The 22,687-nt window shown below is 45.8% G+C and overlaps 2 protein-coding genes across 4 annotated transcripts; both read right to left on the bottom strand.

Moving 5' to 3' along the window:
- Window positions 1–6,114: 6,114 nt before the first annotated feature.
- Window positions 6,115–14,412, bottom strand: pwwp2b (PWWP domain containing 2B). The gene is made up of 3 exons (XM_031840970.1): window positions 13,796–14,412; window positions 9,811–11,542; window positions 6,115–6,902 (listed from the first exon to the last, which is right to left on the bottom strand). Exons 1-2 carry the CDS (start codon window positions 14,053–14,055, stop codon window positions 9,811–9,813), a joined length of 1,992 nt encoding a protein of 663 aa, XP_031696830.1. The 5' UTR covers window positions 14,056–14,412; the 3' UTR covers window positions 6,115–6,902.
- A 471-nt stretch (window positions 14,413–14,883) lies between these two features.
- LOC116378423 (leucine-rich repeat-containing protein 27) lies at window positions 14,884–22,258 on the bottom strand. Of its 3 annotated transcripts, XM_031840302.1 has the most exons (11): window positions 22,161–22,258; window positions 21,703–21,987; window positions 21,437–21,567; window positions 21,240–21,298; window positions 20,931–21,065; window positions 19,928–20,120; window positions 18,869–19,009; window positions 17,978–18,062; window positions 17,382–17,443; window positions 15,215–15,335; window positions 14,884–15,125 (listed from the first exon to the last, which is right to left on the bottom strand). In XM_031840302.1, exons 2-11 carry the CDS (start codon window positions 21,952–21,954, stop codon window positions 15,027–15,029), a joined length of 1,278 nt encoding a protein of 425 aa, XP_031696162.1. In that variant the 5' UTR covers window positions 21,955–21,987; window positions 22,161–22,258; the 3' UTR covers window positions 14,884–15,026. The 3 variants fall into 3 exon arrangements, with proteins under 3 accessions (XP_031696162.1, XP_031696174.1, XP_031696169.1); XM_031840314.1 differs by lacking the exon at window positions 17,382–17,443; XM_031840309.1 differs by lacking the exon at window positions 22,161–22,258 and having other exon boundaries at window positions 21,703–22,021.
- Window positions 22,259–22,687: the final 429 nt, after the last annotated feature.

Below are 22,687 nucleotides of genomic sequence, written 5' to 3' on the forward strand. Positions count from 1 at the left end.
CTGCTCGGGGAGGCCCGGGGCCCGCTGCTTACCGCCGGGCAGAACCACAGCCACATCCTGGAGGATTCAGCGAGGGATTCGAGCATACGCGCTCGCGGGCCCGGCCGCAAACTGGAGCGACCTGAAATAAAAGCGGCCTTGACAAAGACTCGGGGCCTGGTGTTTACTCAATCTGTCCACTTGTGTTAATATTTGAGGAATCCCTTGTGGTGGCTGCACTGGCTGGGAGAGGGATAGGACACACAAATGCGCCGTTTAAAGTCCATCATGACCGGCGGCTCCTTCCTGTCGGGGGGCCCCAAGCTGTAATTACCCGGGGGTCACGCAGCCTGACCTGCAGGCTGTCATTTCAAAAGTGTTAACCGCGCCCAAATCCTTGAGAAATGTATCTAGTCTCTTCCTGGAATTGCGTGGGGCAAGTTTGGGACAGGCCGCATGTTTGGCAATGATAAGAGAAGACAAAAACGGAAAATGAGTAACGTGGCTGTTGTTAACGAACACCTTATTGGTGAAATACCCAGAATCAGTTATGATGGCGAGCACAGAGCCGTACGGACATTTTACACACGTTTCAAGACTTCTTTTCACTTTCAAACTAACATATTTAAATGAATGAAAGACAATGGCACATGTTTAAAGTGTTTACTATCCTTATTACATTGTAAAGGCAGAGATCAAGAGGGGCTGCTATAGGTGCTGCCGGATGTAAATGAGACACTGAAGTGTTCAAACCCCAAATGATTAACTTGGATCAATGAAACGACCCCTATTTAAAAAAGAAAAGAAAAAAAAAAGAATCCTGGCCGCTAACTTAGGCTGTCAACACAGATGACAGGAGTGAGAAATGTCTCTGAGGCATCGAGGACAAAGACAATCCTCTCATGCACGGCTCTGGACACGCACCAAGGCCTCGCTTTTGAAGCCACCATGCCGTTTGCCGAGCGTCTCCGGGGTGGAACGCGTCAAATAAAGAAAAACACGTCAGGCTGGATGGTGCTCATTTTCCTCATGACTGTAAAGCTTAGAGGAGCACATTTCCACACACTAAGAGCAAAGGCATCCTCTGTGGTATTCAGGTGGAAGCCACATCCATGTGTGTGTGTGTTTGTAATACGGGTTTCTATGAGTTCAAGTAAAGAGTAGATTGTGCAAAATGATTATTTATGTATGTCTCTTGCCTATGGAAGCCAATTTACACCAAGAAAAGAGTTGAGTGAAAGGTTAAAGGTTCTCTATTCGGCATTCAGAGCATTAGTGTAGCAGCAAACAACTATTTGCTCTGTAAAGATATAGCGGAGGGATGTCTACCTGAGCAGACAATAAAGTCACTCTCCCTAATAAATAAAAATGCTCATGCAAGGTCCACATTTTGTCTGATTCAAAATGACCCAGATGTTGTCTTACCACGAGTACTTAGTATATTCTTACGATGACTAACTTGGAAACTTGGACAATTTTTCTTCCCTTTCCAGGCAGAATTGGACTTCCGCACAACCAGTTACTCTGTAACTTGCTGACCTCCAGTTCAACCAGTCTGCTTCGCTACACCTCCTTGAGCAAACCCGGAGGACGGTTCTATTAACATTCACATCGTGTTACTCCGAACACGGGACCACCCAAAGTGCCTAATCCGGGGTACACAGCAGACATGTCGTCTGAACAACGTCAAAGCAGGTTTTGCTTTCTTGGCCTTGGCTCTCTTCCTGCGAGCATCCCCTCACACAGACAGGCCAGGCTTCCTCCACAGTTAATTACGGCCACAGCTTGCATGGAGGCATATCATTAGCAGTAATTGCACACGGCATCCCATTGCCATGTGCCTCCCTTTTTTTTTTTTTCCTGTCCCAGATTTACGCTGCACTGATCCATGAAGGAGCAGTGCACCCCTCCGCATGCTCAGAATGGTAACGTGGTTGATGGAGGGGAAGGAGCGACGCAATTCCGGGCCTTCTGTGCGCGAGCATGTGCTCAAATCTACCTATACAAGTCTGGGACTGGGGTTCCAGAGAGGGATGGGTAAAGAAAACAAAAGAAAAATTGTGTATGGACAGTCGGCTGCAGGAAATACAGGGATTACCGAGAGGCAGAGCGTGTTTGTTGTGTAAGCACGTGAAAAAGGTGTACGTGTTTTCGTATCAACAGTGGGGACCGGGTGTGGAACTGGTCGGTACACGTTGAACCATAAACTGTACGTTTTCAAATCCAAATGCAATTAGCCTGTTTCATGTCTGCAGCCTGTGCAGATGGCAGAGAGATCAGCTTGTAAAAGGGCTGCTGCAGTACGCCATCACACACTACCTGTATGGAGAAAGGGCTCCTGGGCTTACGCAACATCTAGCGGGTCGAGTACCACGGAGGGTTCTCTATGGCGGCCCAGGGGGCTCCATGCACCTATAAAAAATATATATATATACACCGCGAAAAAATAAAATAGGAGCAAATTTAGAAACACAAGCTTGTGTTAGCAACATTGCAACATTGTTTATGAATAAAAGGTCTTAGAATCGCAGATAGTGTTAGGATATGAACGCCAACATGCCGATTGTGATTAAATCTGAGCAGACATTTTCTCCCTTCATGGTCGAGGGGAAGCCGTCGTTGGCTCCACCTCAGTAAGAGCTGTCCCCCAGCATGATAAATCTCCCTCCGCTGCGGTCACTATTGGCCTGCATGCTCGGTTCAGAAAAATGCAGTGTGCCTATCCCCACCCCCCCCCGAACCCAACCACCGGGCCTCACCTGCCTGCTCAGTGTGGTGGATCGACGCGCAGTAACGGCCAAAGAGCCAAACACGGACTCGAATGGCGAGGACTTGCCTGCAGTAGAAATAAAATCAACACAGCTGTAATAAACACAGAGACAGATGGGTTTATCTGAAGTGTAAATCAGGGTTCTGTTTGGACTGGGAAGACACTGACCTTTTATACCTGAACACCAGACAGTCGTGTTGCATATGATAATCTGAATGCTGTCTCAGGCCGTCATTGATCACCAACAATCCTATCAACGGTTTGGAGTTCGACAATATTGAAATCATATTTACTCAAAGCATAGAGTCACTGTTTTTGTTTTTAAAGCACACTGTATTAAAATGGTGTTTCATATTATTCATAACTGTCCACAGTACAGCCTCACTGATAGCTTCACATTAGCTCATTCTGAGCTTGAGCAGCTCCTCGCTAAAAACACGGGCAGCATGTATGAAATTTGGTAGGCAGGTGTAACATGTGGAGAAAAAAGCCTCTTGGAGGTATACCGTAAACCCAACAGGAAGTCAGCCATTTTGAATTGAATTTGCTGTTTTAGGGCTTTTATTTTTGGCATTTTCCAGGCACTGCACTTTAACAAACTCCTCCTAGAGATTTCACCTGATCGACATCAAATATGGTCGGTACAATCCTAAGACCTTTGCGATGCTGAATTGCAAAGCTTTTGCAGTTTTTGGTGGAACTATTTATGCTGTGGTAGCAAAAAAAAAAAGAAGCTTTTTCTCCATGAAGCAGGAAGTTGCTGTCCGGGGCCAGCTGCCCGCCTGAGGCAAGTCTGTCAATGTGCTAGTATTGAACTCTTCACACTAGTAGCTATTTTAGTAGCACTGGCCTTTAACACCCAAACTGGTCTATTTCTAGTATTTGTGTAATTTCACACACATTTTTTTTTGTTCTCTTCCTGTTGAATCAACGCATTTGCTTTGGGGCAGCTTTGGTCTGAAGGGGAAACAGAGTGCAGTTATGAAATGTCTGACAGTAGACACACAGTCAAGTCAGTGGTGTGAAATGAGAGCAGGCGAGGGGGCGGGGAGACCTACAGCTGAGCCTCTAAGGCAAAATGATCTGATCCGGAGATGGCCACGGGAGGGTCACCTCACCTTGACCGGCCTGTCCACTGAGCCGCACACTAGTTATGCAACAGGCACACTTAACCGCTCCCATTTAGACAGATAGATATTATAGGAAAGAGGGGGAGAGAAAGAAGGGACGACATGTCGATCTGAATGTGATTCAAGCCTCTATGCATTCCTAGGGTTTAAATTGCTTTTACATAGTTCCCTACATCAGATAAAAACAGGAAGGACCAGAAGAAGTGGCACCATTCTTAGCAGTACGTATTCCCAAAGTCCCAATTTGTTAAACTGAACCTGAGCATATGTAACAGAACGAGAGTGATCATGTGACCAAAGAGAAATCCGAGGACCAGTGGTTGAGTTGCAACCCGAAACATATCCAGGGACCACGACTGCGCATCGCTTGAGGCTAGAAAGGATTAAAGCAATAGTTCAACATTTATGGAGATATTTCCTTTGTTGCAGAGTCTTCGATGAGATGATCGATACCACTCTCACACCTGTCCGGTAAGACAGTGGTATCGATCTTCTCATCTAACCAAGAGTCGTTAATGAGGGTCCTAGGATGTTACTAGATAAAAGCAATACATTCCTCAATTGCCTTTTAAATACATATCTGGTGGTGACATGAAAAATCAGTTCATTCCATATTTGACCGTATTAAAGGACCCTTCCATCTATTTTGTATATTACTTCCTGGAAAGTTGGGCGATTTGTGAGAGACAGATTTATTAAAGAATCGTCAACAGTGAAGCAACAGAGGCCGAGAAATCTGGACTTTTAGTGCCGAGTATGGGGCAAAATCCCCAAACACTGGATCCTACATTTCCCATAATGCAACTGGAATCTTTCATTAGACCACTCCTAGGTTTATTCTCACTTCTTTAAAACTCTACACCGAAAGTTCAGTAAAACAAATTGTAAGGCACAAGTTCATATCTAAATAACCCCGATGACATCATCGGGGGAATTGTTTCTTATATTGGAACGCCCCCCTCCAGAATCAAAGAAGAGATTATACAACCGTTTTAACATGAGTAACCTGGTGAAATGCAACAATGAGATCTTCAGCAATTCAATCATTAAAAGCACCAATCTAGATATGGGCACTACCGACCCGAGCTACCACAGTCAACCGTTCACCAAATCTTCTGATCGGCCATGACAAAAAGGGAGCCATCCACAACAGCGCAGGTATTGCTTTATATTTTATTTTATGTACAGTACATGTAAAAAAAGAAAACAAGAAAAAAAAAAGTAGGCAATAACATTGACCAACGTGGGCAACAGTAGACAGCCATGTTGCTCATACACCGGGGAAATCCTGACGGCCGTTTCCCCGCTCAGGCATACATACACAGAGGCTCTCCTACTCCTCGGTGCGTAAAGGCTGCCTGGAAACTAGCCGGGCTCGACAGCAAACAGTCGGAAACCGCAGATTATCGAAACGGGAGGAGTGCGTTACCTGCCTGCCCCCCCCCTGACAAACACTTCTCTCATTGACAACCAACGGGCTAGTTTCCAGCCTCGATGGGAACAAAGTGCTCCCAGACAGGCGGAAGGGAGACGGGCTGATCGGCCGAGCGTAAATGCGCGTGATCGTCGGTACGTTTTGTTTTTTAATAGACACCGGGCTGTGCTCAACGCCCGCCCACCCCCCCTCTCTCCCCTCCAAATCCAACAGTGCTGCTTTCGACACAAAAGGTCACTAAAGGTCAGTCTGCTTTTGCCAGATGACTCAATAACTGCAGCCTCCGACCAGTAGCAAGCTTTTCTTCAGCAACACTCAGCAAGTTGAATTCACAGTATTCTTACAGCATGTTATTTTTTTTCTCCCAACGTCACTCATAAAGCTTTAACTGATAATGCATAGGGGGCACATTTGTTCATCCATGTTTCTCCAGTGGAAATGTTCAACGTGGATTTTTGTAGTGTGTGTGTGGCAGATAAACTGAGAGAGTAACGCACCCCTAGTCGAATGCGAGAATACAGTGTACACAACCATCCGTGTCTGGTGTCCTCAAATTCATACAATAAAATAAAATGAGAAAAAATAAAAATAAAAAAATTTCCTTTTTTTTGTATCTCCAAGGCCATGGATAGTCGACCACAAAGACTTCTGAGCTCCCCTGCTGCCTATCGAGGCCGTAATCTCGCAATATTGTCTAAGACAGTGAGCTTACAGCAGGCCACAAAAGGTACAGATAAAGTGCTTTTTTTTTTCTTCTTAAACGTGAAGCTTTAAATAATTAAAGTGAAAAAAGAAGAAAAATGGTTCCCAGGAATAAAAAATGAAGAGATGGAGAGGGGAAGTTTGCGGATGTGAAGTCAAAAAATGAAAATGGAAGAGAGACGCAACATGATTGTGGAGAGGAATAGAGTTCAGTATAAATACATCCACAGATCCAACTAATGTCGCCGAAGGCTACGAGGATGGAACGCTGATCGCTAAGGGGAGCTGGAACAGTCACTACTGTCTCTGGATGGAGCCATTCACATTCTCAGAAGTAAGAGGATTCGGGGGTAAGACTTTTTAAACCGCGGTGAAACGGCTCATATCCAAGTGTGAGAAGGGGGGGGGGGGTCCTTTGAAGATGCCACCTGCTTCCTCTGGCCGGACGAGGGCCTGGTCTTCGCACCAGCGGCGAGGACCGGGGTGATGACAGCAGCAGACTGGGAGGGTTTGCGAGGGTGGATCATAATAAAACGTTACAGATAATAAATACATTTTGGGTCCTTGTAGTGTCGTTATTCGGCTCTATTGAAATATGATTAAATCTAGAAAAACAACAAAAAAAAAAAGGAATAGTTCAGTTCATAGTAGACCATGAGATGCCTGGCCGTTTTTTCTTCTTCTATTTTGCTCCCTTATCCAGTCTTAACAACACTCCACCTTGGCGGCCATTTTTCAACCAGCATTGTGAAAAAAAAAAAGAAAAAAAAAAAAATAGTAGCCGTGGCAACCGCACGTACTCCCTCCTGGGTCTTGATGATACAGTCTGAGAATTCAGGGGGAAAAAAAACAGAAACCTTGGAGACCTCTCTTCAGTCCTCAGCCTCTACACAAGAGAAAGATAGAGAGGAAAAAGTAAATGAGACAATGAGCAAACAAGGCAGGTCATACATCATGCAGGGGAACTCTTAACACCGTATACAAGGCCCAGCACCGGGAGAGATGGGTCGTTTTTAACGTGTCACGTGAAGTCATCCGGTGCAGAACCGTCGAAAGGTTTCGGAGCGCTCTGAAGTGAACGTCAGCTGTTTTCCAGCTCGCTGAAACCTCCGTGCGGCTGACGGAGCAAAGAAAAACACACTTCCTTTATGAGCTCTGGAAAAAAAAAGCGCCAAATAAAGGCTCGTCTGAACCCCTCACTGTGTATATTCTCAACTCCTCTTGGCTCCTGAGCTCATAACAGAGTAAACACAAGGGTTGAGAGCAGCCCGTCTGTCTCTCATATCACTCAAAAGGCAATATTGTGTTGAGGACCTGCTGCTTGGCTACACGGGGAAAAAATGCACTAGGAAACCAGGGGGACAAGCTCAGCAAAGCCACAGTGTGCCGTTGAGACATAACGGAAAGCCTATTTTTATGCACTTGCAGTGCCCAATACCTTTGAATTACTTTCATCGGGCTAAAGCGGTGCTGTCTATTTACAAGCTACTCCAGCTGACAGTAAGCAGCACAGCCTGTGCCCGCGTTACAGCTGGAAAGAGTAACTAAGACACGCCGGGCCGCATTAGTCACAGCACAAGCCTCGTCTCTCTTCTCTGTGGACTTGAAATTAAGTTGTTAAATTTGACTCATGTGGCGGCTGGGCAATTGGCTAGCTAGCTTCCTAATTCCACCATGCTTTCATGACCTCATTCTCGGCTCAGGTAGACTTTACTCCACTATATCTTTACGCAACAATAGACTTTACAGTTTTCAAATTACTGTTCATGAAAGCTATTGCCCTTTCAATTAGCTTATGCTAATCGTTAGCTATAATCACTGATGCTAATCATGAGCGCTGATGGGCAGCCTCACTCCTCACCACTACTTTGATGGGAGGACAGCAGACGGGAGCTCCGGAGAGTAGCTAGCAAGCTAGCGAGCGAGCTCTGGCAACGCACGAGCTAACAAGCTAAACTAGCCGGCCGTCCTCTCCGGAGCTCCCGTCTGCTCTCCTCCCGTCAAAGCAGTCTGCTAGCAGCCTAGGAATCGGCTAATATGGTCCTGTTGGTTAAAGTTAACTTTCTCAAGTAACACCTGCGACTCCGGAGAGTGAGAGACTGTACATAATGAGAGAAAGTATTATTTTCTTCGGTCGTTATAAAATTTAAAAAAGCCAACAAAACTTGCTAGCCAGCATTAACACGCTCACAGACTTATTCTGCCTCCACTACGGCGCTCCGTCCACAAAAATACATTACCATGTTTACTAACAGAAAAGGAGTCTAAAGCACACAACACAATATGTAGAATTCAAACACTTTGAAAATGTTTGGGCTTGATTGCATCAATGACGCTACGAAATACTCATTGGCTTTCAGCTGGGTTTGGTTCCTCTTTGTTGGTTTTGCTGCTTTGAACACAGTAACTCCTTCATGACATAAATGTAGCTGGAGTCCTCTGGCCTGGCACTAAATATTTGTTTAAATAAACAGGTTGGTGCAGAATCATGTTCACTGTGCTCCCCCTCCCCCCCTCCCCCAAAGTTTAGCATGAACATCATTAGCTATTCAAATGAATAAATAATAAAAGGATAGGGCTGAGCAATCTGAAATGTATTCACAATTCAAAGCCGTGACAATGACACCTTCACAAACACACGTGTGCACCTCCGTCCTTGCAGTGAACATCTTGCTAATTCTTGCGCTGAAGATTGGGACTCTCTGCGTCTACCAAAGTGAGGTGCATTTTGAATAGATGAGTTTAACACCTTCATGGTGTCTCATTCAATCTGCAGGATATTTTAGGGCATGGAATAACATTAGCATACCAGGGCTCTACGGTGTGAACATTTCCAGAATATGCAACTCTGATTTCTGACACCTGAGCTGGCAAAATACAGATGTGTGAACCTCAGATGTGAAATCTGTTTTTAGCCGGCGTGTTCCTTTTTTACAATAATGTCAGCTGGTCATATCAGTTGTTGCTTATTCATGTTAATTCTGGCAGGAACTTAATAGAACAACATTAAACTTGTCTATAGTCTGGTTAGAGGGCTCTCTGCAGGCTAGTGATGTTACTCAGCCAAATAAAGATAAATAAAAATGTCCTATTCTCTGCTGCAATACATTTATTTGTATTATTCATACTGATGTTTTTGGGGGATAAATGAATTAGACTGCCACTTAAAAACTCTTTCTGGCTTCTCAGCCTTGACATTTCCACTAACTAAGTCCTGAGACTTTAAGTTACTTTCAAAATTTGAAAAGAAAAGAAAAGACTCAGTAAGAGATTTGAAGGAGAGTCTGACTCAAAAGGCGGATTTGAAATGGAGTTCAAATTGGATAACTGCAAAGCCTAAAAATAATTAGCAGTTTGTCCTTTATGTGGTTTAAAGTACAGCTGAAGTTTCATAACTCTTTAGTTATCTCTTAGTTAAGTCAGTTTGCCATGTTGCTTAATGATTAAAAAGAGATATGCGATATAGAAAGCCAATGCTAATGTTATCGACATAATACATTGTACTTCCTGTTTGTCCTACATTTAGGTAGTGTTCTTTGAGTTAGCCTGGACATTGTTGTTGATGTATTTTCAGGTGCGGTGAAGGGGTCGGCTACAGCCTGTCTAAGCTAATGAATCAAACATATCAACATCACTTAAATTAGGCAGGTGAGAGATCACTACTGTTGGTTTTGGTCACTTTCCTATTCATTACCCAGCCCTATTTTAGGTCTTGGAAAGCAAAGGGACACATTTATCCAAAACAGATGTGATGTGATACAACCACATGTAACATCTAACTGCTGTGAACTGACCTACGTGTCACCGTGGGATAGCAGCGACGTAATCTCTGGGCCCATGTGGCCCACGGCCTTGGCCGCCTCCAGGATGGCTCTCCGGTACATCCCTTTCTTCTTGCGGTTGAAGCGGGACCTGAAGAGCTCCCTGAAGGGCGACAGTTTGGCAACGGAGAGCTGGGAGGTGGTGGGTGAGCCGAACCACGCCACCTTCGCCTGGGGCCACTGGGCCTCGCAGCTGGCCGTCTCCTGCTTACGGGTGCCGCTGATGCTGAGGACGCTTGCTGGCCACCAGGGGAAGCCGTGGATCTTCCCCCACACAATGTCGCCTACCGCCACGGCGTGACCCTCTTCTGTCACACACTTCGTCATGCTGCGGGTGTGAAGCCGCACCGTAAGCGGCGGCACCGTCTTGCAGTCTTCCCGTGCCGGTACAGAAGATGAGGTCACGGACAGGTCTTCGCCTGGGGCCAGGTCGCACAGCTCCGGCGAGGTTCCGTCAGAGCTGAAGGACTTGGACTCGTCTAGGCTGTCACTGCTGCAGACCGACAGGCTAGACGAATCCGCTTTGCGCTTACGGAAATTGATGAGGAGGGTGAGGTCGCTGTGGCCGCGCTCCGCCTCCTCTCCCGAACTCCCCGACCACAACTCCAGAGAGTTTTTACCTTCCCCTGAGTCTTCAGAGTGGGGGAGGCACGGACCGGGCACCCTGGGGCTCTGTCTCCTGGTGCCTCCTACAAGTTCTGCCTCGTACTCGACCCCGCTCTCCTCACCCTCCCTCTGAGGGGGTCTCAAGTGGATCTTTGGAGAGGGCAAGTCCTGACCCACGGTTGTAAAAGGCCTGGTTAGTTTGAGTTTGGGAATGGACACGGTGAGGCCGGACCTTGTGGCATCTAAAATGTGCCGTTGCTCCTTGGTGGGATCGGAAGGCGTCTTGCCGTTTTCTCCCATTCCATTCTGCACCAGTTGTTTGGGGCAGAATGGCTTGACTGAACCGTGGACTCTCGCGGGGATCTTCATGACCTCCCCCTTCCCCTGTGGAGTGCTGTAAGAGATCTTTATGACAGGACTGTGGGGGATGACGTCACCTCCAGAGAACTTCTCCACTTCAGCGTCCCCCCTTTTGTCCTTCCTGAGTCGCTTGCTGTCAAGGCTGTTGCCATTTTCTCGTCTCTTAGCGTCCTTGGCTGCGGCTACGTCCTCTTTTCTCGCTTGGAGGGGGGCATCCTTGTCCTCGCCATCTTCATCGCTCTGTAGTGCATTCTCTTTTCTAGAGGTCTTAGAAGTGTTGCTCATGCCATCTTTGCTATCCTCGTCACTGTTCAGTGTGTTCTTGCACTTTTCACACAGTACCTGCCGCGGCCGCAGGCGGATAGTACTCATGGTCATGCGGCCGGGCTCTCGCGTCCGCCTCTTCTTCCTCTTGATTGGTCGCGGTGGGGGCTGAGGTACCCATTGGCTGTAGCTATGGCGCACCCATAAGGGCGGAGGGAACGGGGCTCCTTCAAAATAAGGAGGGTAAGGAGTCTCTCCAGCCGGCACTGGTGTGGGTAGAAGGCAGGGAAGAGGCGCAGCAGGTGTGCCGCTTTCTGGGATAGTGTTTTCATCCTTTGGTCTGTGTGAAGCCTGGCTGGGAGATTTGGAAACCGGCTCCTCACTCAGAACTTCTGGGACTTCTTGACAAACCGGTGTAGATATCGGGAAGTCCCCGGGTTTTGCTGTGAATTCTGGTAGACAGAATAGCCCAGTCCTAAAATGAAGAGGGAGAAAAAAAAAAAGCAACGATAAATGAATAACTGCATGTCTCATTGAGCTCCATTACATTGCTTCAGTGAAGTTGGTGCAAGCCAACGCAAACATTCTCGTTACACATGACAAACATTTCTCGAATTTTTGAGTTAAGCAATCTCCTCCACAAGAGAGATACTGTGATGCCGTGCTTGCATTTCACTGTGTCAGATAATCTAAGGCCAGTGGCACAGCAGCACAAATCAAATACCTTGCTGTTTCAATTAAGCCAGAAAGAAGAAAATAGAGAGCACCCAGATCTGTTCAAAGACTTCCCTACAAGTGAAAACCTATTTTACCATTTTGATTTGCTTCAGCTGGATACACTGGCACCACTCTCCCTGTCACCTGTATGCTGAAAATTCTTTATGTGTGGGGGTTTGGGTCCGCAAGCAGCCAGGCGATTATCTGTCCTGCTGTCTGTAGGCAGCAGAAATGTAGCAATATTATCACTGACTCCCTTTGAGTGATTTTATGCTTCTTTTTTTTTTTTTCATTCTCTGGGCCCAGCAAACATGTCCAAAGAAGGCCCAACTGCCAAGGAGTCTTTGAGAGGTGGCTGGCAGGCAACAGTAACATGGCTGTGCTGTTTTAGTCAGGAGACAGCAGACAAAGAGACTACAGGATGCCCAGGAACAACCCCCCCTCCCCAACATCTGACTGAACAAAAACAATCCCATGAATCACTCGGGATTCAGAGATGTAGGGGAAGGAGCCAGGAGATTTCAGTTTGTTTTTGCATCCGTGTCTATTCGGGGCCAGATTATTAATTAGCGCACATTTGGGGAGCCTGTGTCCCTCCCCAGGAGGAGGACTTGGCAGGCACCTCCGAATTATAGTCTCTCAGCGCGGCTTGTTCCTCTCACCTTTTCCTATGCTGCCCCCCCCCCCCCAAACCAGCCGAACATTGGCCTTCACAGTGATTGACGCGGCACGGAGCAGGGCTGCCTGTGACAGGGAACAGGCCATGCTAGTGAAGCACAGTACAAGGACGCAGCATATGACCAGCCATGATTCACCGCGCTGTTGCCATCTCACGTTGTGTACAGTGTAACTAGACGCAGAGATCTGCCTGAATGATAGGCCCTAGACCATGACATTAAAAAGAATTAACCTGTGGGAGACAATGACAGGAAATGTGTTGCCATGAGCTGAAAAGGAAGAAGAAGTCAAAATTTTGTCAGTGACAAGGCCTGAAATATAAGCCTATTTTAAGTTACTCCAAGGCCTGCCTTTTCCCATTTGGGTGGGTTATTTTCAGGACTGCTTGAGCTCTCGCATGAAAAACCATCTAAGCATACTAAGGGGCAAAGCTGGTCCGATTCTGATTGTCTATAAATAGTCCAAAGCCAGTGGCTTTTAAGGTGCACAGCACCAGGAGCAACACCAGGCTTATATACATGTGACACACACACCAACAGAGACATAAGCCATGACACTGATTCATGTCATTTTCTTTACTCTTAAGGTTTTCTCATTTAAACAACATACTGTTTTCTTGTTAACTGGCAAGATTTGGGCCTTTTGTTTCATTGTCAAGCACAGGGTCTAATGTTGTCACTGAAGCTCATCAGAACCAGGTTTAAAGAAAAAGGCATTACAGTTGAGATCGATCAAATCCCACATGTGTCTTTATTGCCATTTTCCATCGTTTCTGCAGATCAGAAGTGACTGGCTGTGTGAGGGGCCATTTGTCACATCAGCAACTGTGTTTCAGATTGAAACATCACTCGAGAAAACTAGTACACAATGCAGTGGCATCTGTGTGTATAAACGCATGAAAACATGATTTACAGAGGGGTGTTCAGCCACGGCTTTTACTCAATACGTTTTAGCTGCTCTGTATTTGATGAGGCTAACAATAAGCTACATGTGAACCCAGTGACATTAGTTATTGTTCAAGAGAAGTAATTTACAAACTCAGTACACAGGGGCACTATGTTGGCATTCCGTATGTCACCGTAGTAAAATAACGCATTTGACCATCTCAATATGAGCTAAAATCAAGTCAGTTAGCCATTAGCCGATTAGCTAGCAGATAGCTGGCCTGTCAGCTACAATAACCTACGAGTCTTTTGTATGGAGGCCCAGTTAGCTAGCAGCTAAACAGCTAGCCCACACTCGTTAGCATCAAAGGTACATTAGCCGTTACCTGAGTTTAGCAAATGAATATCAAAGATAAATGTAGACGGAGAATATAAGAAATAACACTCACTTTTTGTTGCAATCAAGTAGTATCCCCGTATAGCTCCTTTCTCGGTAGGTCAGCGTCACCACCAGTGTATCGTTAACTATTTGATCGATAGTGACAGGCACCCGAGAGCCGGCCCGCAGCTCCTCGGCCACAGCCTCCATGTTTCCCGGCGTCAAGTGTCCGGCTCGGCGGTGCTCGATCCCGGCCAAGGGAGCCACGGTCGCTTCGGCTAAAGATCCGTCTCCCCTTCGATATTGGAGCAGGAGGCTACACCAGGGCATAAAATGACGCCATCACCCCCACCAAGTCAATTACAACAGCACTAACCACCGCTGACATCACGCTCCCTGTGCTGGAGGAGCAGAAATCTCTCAAGACAAGGCCTACCCTCTCCGTCTCACTTTGACTTGTTTGATGCCATTCACAAGTGCGGGGATGCCTCCGTTTTCCATAGCGGGAGGCTAATGGCGTTTTGCTCCAAACTTATACCGCCAATATACTGGGAATGTTATAACATATGGATGCATTTCGTAGTATGTTGTAAGCGTCGTGGAATTGGACAAATTAGAGATAGATATGACCTTTTAAATATTCGTCATAACACACAATGCACAGCAAAGACTTTCACGACAGCATTAAAGGTGCTATTTGCTAAAATGCCCTGTAGGTCCTTCATTTGGATTCATTTCAAATGTTCCCTGCTGCAAATACCCACTATTAATGTCAGCCGTATTATTTATGTCTAAAAAGCCTAAAAGGGTGGGTAGGTTCAAATGTGACAATAAATGATTGCTCAGGTTTATCTTTTTATCCATTTATTTATTTATACCATGTTTTAATTTGTTCCCCTTATATTTCAGGCCTTGTTTAATTAGCATTGTGTGGTGGTATTTCAGATAATTGACAGTGGGAATATGAGGCTTATGCAATGACGTCTTGTGAGTCATTTAACAACTGAATTAATTTCACACCATGAAGAAGTAACAGTATCATACTTACTGTGTACATATTTGAGGTACTGAATGATAATGAGCTAATGTAAATAAGAAATATGTGTAGTTTGTGTAATGGAGAGGGTGTCATGCAAAAGAAAATGTCAAAACACTCACTTGGGCAGTAACAGCATGCGATCTTTATTTGTATTTTAATGATATGAGCATTGCAATGGTCATTCACAAAGGTATTAGTCTTTGCATTTCATTTTGAGTCTCAATCTATTACCTCACAACTCAAACAGACACTACAATCCTCGCTACTTGTCACTGAAACTGGGCCAGGTGTCTCCAGTGGAGATAAAACACTTTCCAAGATTCCCTTTTCTCTCCAGGAGCCAAGCCTGCAGCTTCCTCATCTGTGGGTAGGGAAACAAAAAAACAAACAAATCAGATCAATAACCTCAATATAGATGAGTTGTGTGTATAATGAAGCCATGGGTCTGACCTCCTCCATGTCTCTCTCCGCCGCCGCCATCTGCTCGGTGGCGGTGCCCCTGGGATTCCTGCGTCTCTCCTGCATCTCGTCGACGTGAGCACGGATCCGCCTCTCCAGCTCGCGGGCTGATCTGGAAAGGGCCAGGGTCAAAGGTCATAATATCATATGGAAATACTGAATATTTAGTTGCCCAAGTATGGCTGGTGGTATCATAGCCTTTATGTCTGGTAGCTGATTAAATATGCAAGACTCTGAAATGACCGTTTTCTTCTTATTTCAGATTCATCCTATCAGTGAAAACAGACAAGTCTGAGGCGTACTATCTAATCGGGTTTGTCTGTGTTTTTGGGGCATAACACTGCTCATGGAGAACAAAAGAAACTGCTGATGTTCCATGGTGGGGTGTACAGTCTCTCTTTGTCCACTAGGTGCCTCTAGCTTTCCACCTTCATCTGCATAGCTCACTATGGGAGACAATGCCAAATGCCAAGCGGTGGATACTTAGAGACCTGTTGTCCCAGGATGCTCTGTATCACTTTTCTACAGTGGCGGGCCGTGCATTTTATACCTGGACCTTCAGTGCTGTCCTTCTACAGTTGAACCACCTCCTAATAACTTCATTATGAGGCCACAGCTACGGTTATTTGTTTCTCGGGGTGTAACACTACACGTATTCGCATTAAACCGTTCGGTACGAGGCTTATGAACCGAACAATACGTTTGAATAATACTAGTGCATTTGGAAAATGCAGAAGCTTAAATTGTGGGAAATAAAATGTTTTCGGTGGACTTCGCTCAACATGGCAACCCACCACGTAAGAGACTGACCCCGGAAACAAAACATTGTACCCTGGTGTGGCGCGTGTGTTCTGGGAGGCTACGCTAAACTAGCTTAGCAGGAAAACCAACAGCAGCACACATGCTACAAACTCTCCCCGCAGCGTTTAGCTGTTCCCTACTGATTCAGACAGGGCTAAAGCAATCGCCACACAATCCCCATTTCTCCAGAGCATAATTCTTGCTTTGTTAAAGAAAACAAAAGCCCAAACAGAGAATCAAATGTCCGACCCTAACCCCGCGCATGACGGGATGATTCGTCATAAACGGAAAATGCATATAGTCAAAATCAATGTAATTAACACAATGACAAGAACAAACTCACAAGAACCAGTCACATATATAATATGACAACAAAGCATGCTTCTCCGACGCGCTCAGCCAGGAATACCGTTCTTACAAATCCTTTTCCTGGCTGGGTCAGGGCTGCTAGCTGTGGGGTTGGCCGACCCTTTCTTACGATGTCCAGTTTTTCTGGAAATATCCTTCTTGAGAAATCCGTTTCTCCTCCTTCAGCCATTGAGTGTTAAAACAACAAAGCTAGGTAAAAAAAGAAAAGAATCTACACCAAGCAAAATGCTAAAAATGTCATGTCAATGTCATAACTTCTTACATATCTTTCAACTTGAACTCTTACTGCTACTACTAACTTCTGCTAGCTGCTTCAGCGTCACAACAGGCCGCTAGCCTACTGACCGATCACGCCGCACGTTAATGCTGACGTACTTTAGACTACCTCGGTAGCTCTGGCACGTCAAAGAATACGCCCAACATGTCATACTAAAGATCTGATTGGTTGAAGACTATGGCAATCAACAATATCGTCCCCATTCACTTAAACTGCAAAGTCTACCTAGAGGGCCTCAGGCCTCTCTCCTTACATAGAGAAATAGGGGCTGAATCTGATTGGATAAAAGCTCTCCTTAAAACAAGCTGCACTGGAAGCAGAGCAACAGAGGAAGACAGTAGCTGTGCAATGAGAAAATAAGCTAATGGGAAAATAATTAGAATACATGTAGTGTATTTATGAAAAATGATTAAATGATAAAATAGCTATAACTGTGTGATTCTGTTTAGGCCAGCAGAGAAGGCTTAGCTGGCCCTGACAGCCCACCACTGCTTTTCTATAAACCAGATGTCCAACATATCACGGATGAAAGTAGTCAGACATTGGTAGAAACAATATTGTGCCTTATCAATTTCCCTTTTGAAATATAACAAACAAACAGAAGCATTCCTGGCCAAAGCAGCAGGTCTGCTTCTTGCACTGGCTCAGGTTTCAGGTCTGTTTGTGTTACATCTGTCTGGAGTTAGATAGTGTTTTTGGTCGCCAATTTACCTGATCTCCTCACACGAGGCGGACGCCTGACCCACACCAGGTTTTGAATCTGTTTCTGTTTCCTGTAACAGAGGAAGAGGTGGTGTTCATCATCATGTATTTTGTTCTAGAGAGCAGCCTTGTCGGGTCAAATTACTCAAATGGGGTTGTTTTTTTATACCATATTTTATCTAGGGAATATTTACACTGGCGTAACTGGTTACGCCAGTGTAAACATTTTATTCAACGCTTCCGAGCTGCATGCGCGGAAATGCAGCTGATGATCAAATGACTCAAAACCATCTGTCTGCATCATCTGCAGTTCATGCACGTGTCAAGCTTTGAGGGCTATATGTTGCTGCACCGACGCGGCGCTCTTCATCGCAAGCACTGCCATCTGTTTCTGCCTCCGACAGCGCCACCCTCAAGGATCACTGACACCGACTCTGGAAGCCCTGCTACTTGAAAACCTCATTTACCAGCATCTAAATGTCATGTACCATTATCATCGTTAGAGTGCTCCGCTCGGTGTGACTAGAGGTGGCGCTCTACTGCCCCCTTGTGGTTGGCAGGTTGACAGGTGGACATGTAGGTGGTTTTATTCGTTCCACAAATACCTCTTGGTTTCTTTGTTCTGCATGCTTCTTCTTCCCCTTCGTGATCTTGGCCTCGGTACGCCACTTCTGAAGAGCCTCTTGGCTCCTATGGGACAGCCGGATAACAATGCACTGTAATAGATCCGTGTCAAGGGAAAAAAAAGGTCCCTCGGCTATTGTTTAGAAATGGTTGATCATTGATTATTCTTTCTTTACATTGTGAACATAGGGTGGTTCTCAAAGTCAAGGATGCCTCCTTGGTAGGACGCATACTTCCAAATCCTACAGAGGCCAGGCTAGACTGAGATGGACATGTTTTTTTTCTTTTAACTTTGGCAAACTTTTAAATTGCGGCCACGTGAGTGAAGATTCAGCAACTGGATTGGCAATTTCTCGCTTCGAATCTGTTCGGAAACAGATTTTGGTGGACTGCTGCGGGGAAATAACTTCATAATGTTGATAAGCACCCCCCCCCCCCCCCCCCCGTTTTCAAATCGATGGACAGGAAATGTATCCTGTGCAATAGGACTGTAGGTGTTTTAGGAGCGCGGAGCACACACACATGTATGCATCCTTGAAAATCCTCTGAACGAGGGACTCAGTCCTCGGGAGGAGAATTGGAAGGATCCTCGACATTCCTCCGGTTTGATCCGATGAGGAAAAAGTCAGCCGTTGAAGGATCCTTCCTCGACTTTGAGAAAACACCTTTATTCTGGATTCCCTACTGGGCAAAATGCCAATTAGACACAACAAAGCCCGGCTTTATGAAACCTTGTCTAATCTTTGGTTTTACCTGGCCTCAGTATTCTGTGATCAAATGTAATTAAATAGTCAAAATGTAGTGCTGTGGGACAGTAGAGAGGGCGTGTTATCATATTGAACTCAAGATTCTTATAATAGAACTGAACTTACTTTCTTCTCTGCTCGAGAATAGCCTGTTTCTCCGTCAGCTCCTTCATTGCAGCCTGTCTCCTTTCCTCTGGCCTCTTCCACTGCCGAGTGTCAAACAGGGGGAGCTGGGGAATCATGCCGGCCTTGGTGGTTGCCTTTTTTCTGACGGATAAATTGAACCAAAATGCTTTATTTTTGAGCTCCGAGGCCCCGGCAGAGACAGCCCGGGAGTTTGTTTTCTAATCACTTGTTCTCCTCTGCAGAGAATGCCATTAAAAAGAGTTTTGCTCTCTTTTTCCGAGGCCACACGCTGCTCCGAATCTCGGCAAAAAAGTTTATCTACTGAAACCAAACCAATCCATCCCCTCTGTCCTGCTATCAGGTAGAACAATAACACTTTCAAATCTCGTTGCTGAACAGGTGCAACACATTTTATGCCCGACAGATATTTGCTGTAAACATCGGCAGGAGCAATTAAACAAGTAGTTGTTTTGTTCTCTGTGAGATGTTTTTTACTGGGTATTCTTCTTTCATTTTTGTAAAGAAATGGTTTGACATTTTGGGAAATATGCTAATTTGCTTTCTCGCAGAGAGACGAGATACCACTCTCAGATGTGTCTGTTTAAAATATGAAGCTAAAGCCAGCGGCCGGCTAACTTAGCTTAGCATAAAGACCAGAAACAGCTAGCCTGGCGATGTCCAAAGGTATCACCTCTGGAGCTCACTTATTACCATGTTATATCTCATTTTTTCAATCTGTTTAAAAACCAAAGTGTAGAATTTATATGTGACTGTTTCTTGGCTACACTCCAGTTAGTAGCGGGTCCCAGACAAGAATTGCCTTTTTTACACTTCTGTTTTTAATAAATAAATAAACAAAAAAATGTATAACTAATGTATTAATCAGTGAGCTTAAGAGATGCTGGTTCCACTTGTTTCAGGTCTGTATGCTAGGCTAAACTAAGCTAAGCTTCTGGCTTTAATGCACAGATATACAGAAGAGTGGTATCAAACCTCCTCTTCTAACTCTCGGAATAAAAGCCAACACATTCCTAAAAATGTCCAAATACCTCTACTTACTTTTTGATGGCGGGAAGAAGGCGGGACTTGAGGTCTCCTTCTGGCCGCGGTAACGAGCCCAGCTCAGCCTCGTCCAGCAGGATCATCTTGTGTCTGAGCTCCCTGAACCTCTGCAGCTCGTCCTCGTCCTCCTGCTCCTCCACGCTGGACCCCGTCAGCTCCGACAGCTGGAGCTTCTCCACCAGCGGCAGCTCTGAGCGATGAAAGGACAACGGCGGCTACAAGTCTGATGCTGGGGCAGCCAACACTGGCAACGACCAGTGCTGGCTGCAGCAGCTGGTGGTTGTGGCAAGAATTACTGATAGAATACAGAGTTCTTTTCCAACTGCAGCATAGATATATATATGCCAGCATTTCACCAACAAGTTAGCTAATAATAGCAGGTAAAATCTTCCCTTCTTACTGCAGAGCAGAACATGCAGCAAGCAAGAATTTACTAAATTTATACAAATAAGGGTCTGAATGTAACTTTTACCCATGTGTAGGATAATTGGACGCTAAATATTCCATGTTATCGCAGCTGAAAGAAGGTTGATGATAATGCAGGTTTATAGTAAAAAAAACTAAACGTATACTCTGAAAGCAGATTGCCCCCCCCTGAGCCCTGTGTTGACTCATAACCTTGTGGGCAGAGACACAGATGGTTGGATTGAGAGGTCTGGCTCTGCTCCTGTGGAGGGCCGTCTCGGTCTTCTCACAGCGATCACCTCCAGACACGCTGCTCGGTGACAGAGAGCTACAGTCTAGAGCCCACAGGTTATCGATCATTTTCATCTGGCTAAACATATTAGAGGAGCTGGAACAAGGATGGGGGGGTGAGTAAAAAGTCAGCCGAGTGGCCCGCGCCGTCTCCAAGGGAACAGAAGTCACGCCAGTGAAGTGGTACCAGGGCATGGAGCTATTTTTGTGGCCAGCCGCCCTATCTTTGCAGATAAGCAGATGGCTAAAATGTGCTGGCGCACCGCACACCTCGCTGTTCAAAGTTAAGGTGCCTTTGAGTCACCTGGGGGGCTCCTCCTCGCCATGGCACTCCTCAGGTACTGGAGGATGCTCCGGTACCCCAGGTCCACAATGTGGGGCGGAGGGAAACGGATGGGGCAGTTCCTCAGGTTCAGGCCTGTGAGGGTGATCACATTCCCTGGGGGGGGGGGGGGGGAAGAAAGTAGACAAATAAAGAACAGCAGTTTTAGTGACAAAGAGAAGCAAAACACGTAAATACCCAGTTGTGTATTATTTCTATTAATGACTACTAGTCATTCATTGCATGTGATCTGACATCGCTGGCTAGTAAAGGTTACCGATCTCGACTCACCCAACTCTGGTGGAAGTTCTGAGACGGGGTTTCCTTCCAGAAGCAGCGTTTTCAGAGACCTACGTGAACGACATCACAGGTTGTTTAGAACTTGTACTAAATAGTCAGAGGGTATCTCATTTCACTACACTGTGGAATCATAAAGTTTGTAACTGAATCTGCTACTAAATAGAACTGTTGCTCCATAAGTAACCTACCTGTGCAAGCCAATGTCTGCAGGGAGGGATGTAATGTGGTTATTCCTGAGGTCCAGCCAGAGAAGGCTTGGCAAGCTGATGAACATCGAACCTGGGATACCGGATATCCGGTTGCCTTCCAGATATAAATACTGAAGATGATGCAACAAGCAGTTACAATCAATACATTAAACAGGTGTGAAATTGTTGGCCGACTGTTTTACTGGATGCATGACTGTGAACCGCTGTTAGCATATGTAGCTAGGCGGGTAGAGGTCCAAACTGACCTTTAGCGGGCTGTGTTTCAAAACACTCTCCGGAACATGGTTCAGCTGAGTTCTGCTCAGACGTAAGGCCTCTGCTGAGTAACATTTAGGGAGCTGCTGTTGCTGCTCGGCCTCCTCCGGCAGGATGCGGGGGGTCTGTGGTTTGACAACGCTGCTCCCAAAGACGAAGCTTCGTTGCAGGTCAGGAACCTCCTCCTTCTGCTCTGGGGAGGACACCGCAGAAGTGATGCCGGCGGGATGTCTGGCGTCCATTGTTCAGGTGTCTTTTTGCATTTTGCGGCCTGTCTGAAGATGAGAATCCATGTAAATATCACATGGTTTCAGTCTGTCTGCCCCCCCTCACGTGAGAGTTCAACTTGCCTTCAAACAGGTGCTATTCATTCGTTGCTGCTCCGCCTAGCGTTAGCATTAGCAAATAGTTAAAGCAACGCTACTGTACGACCGCGGTATTAGCTTACCTGGGATATGAATGAACATACTCGTAGGCTGTGGACGCGACTCGGTAAACACACAACAAATATTAAATACTGTAGGGAAACGTAACGCTAAAGTGAAGATGCCGCCTCACGACTGTGACGTCGTTACCATGGCAACGGCGTCAACACAAACAACTACAACCCTCCACGTGCTCTGTGATCAAGGCAGTCAGCCACAGCGCTGGAGGCGGGGCCCAGTTCATCCTTATGAACGTTGCTCATTGAAAAAAGTTCGACTTCTAAGTATAAAAAAGCAGATGATACGGATGGTACCCAGATCTCTTCCGCATGCATGGGCCCATCGAGCATGCGCACTGGAGTTTCCTTGAACCTCGCCGGTTTCAGGTCCTGTGCCCTGACCAATGCGCTATACTGACTAAGTGCGAAGTCAATGCCAAAACTTTATCTGGTCAATACTGACACAATAGAGCATGTTCAATTATATATGTATATACATATATATATATATATATATATATATATATATATATATATGTGTGTGTGTGTGT

The sequence above is a fragment of the Anarrhichthys ocellatus genome, unplaced genomic scaffold, assembly GCF_004355925.1.
Source record: "Anarrhichthys ocellatus isolate YVR2014 unplaced genomic scaffold, GSC_Weel_1.0 scaffold3, whole genome shotgun sequence".
Taxonomy (NCBI): Eukaryota; Metazoa; Chordata; class Actinopteri; order Perciformes; family Anarhichadidae; genus Anarrhichthys; species Anarrhichthys ocellatus.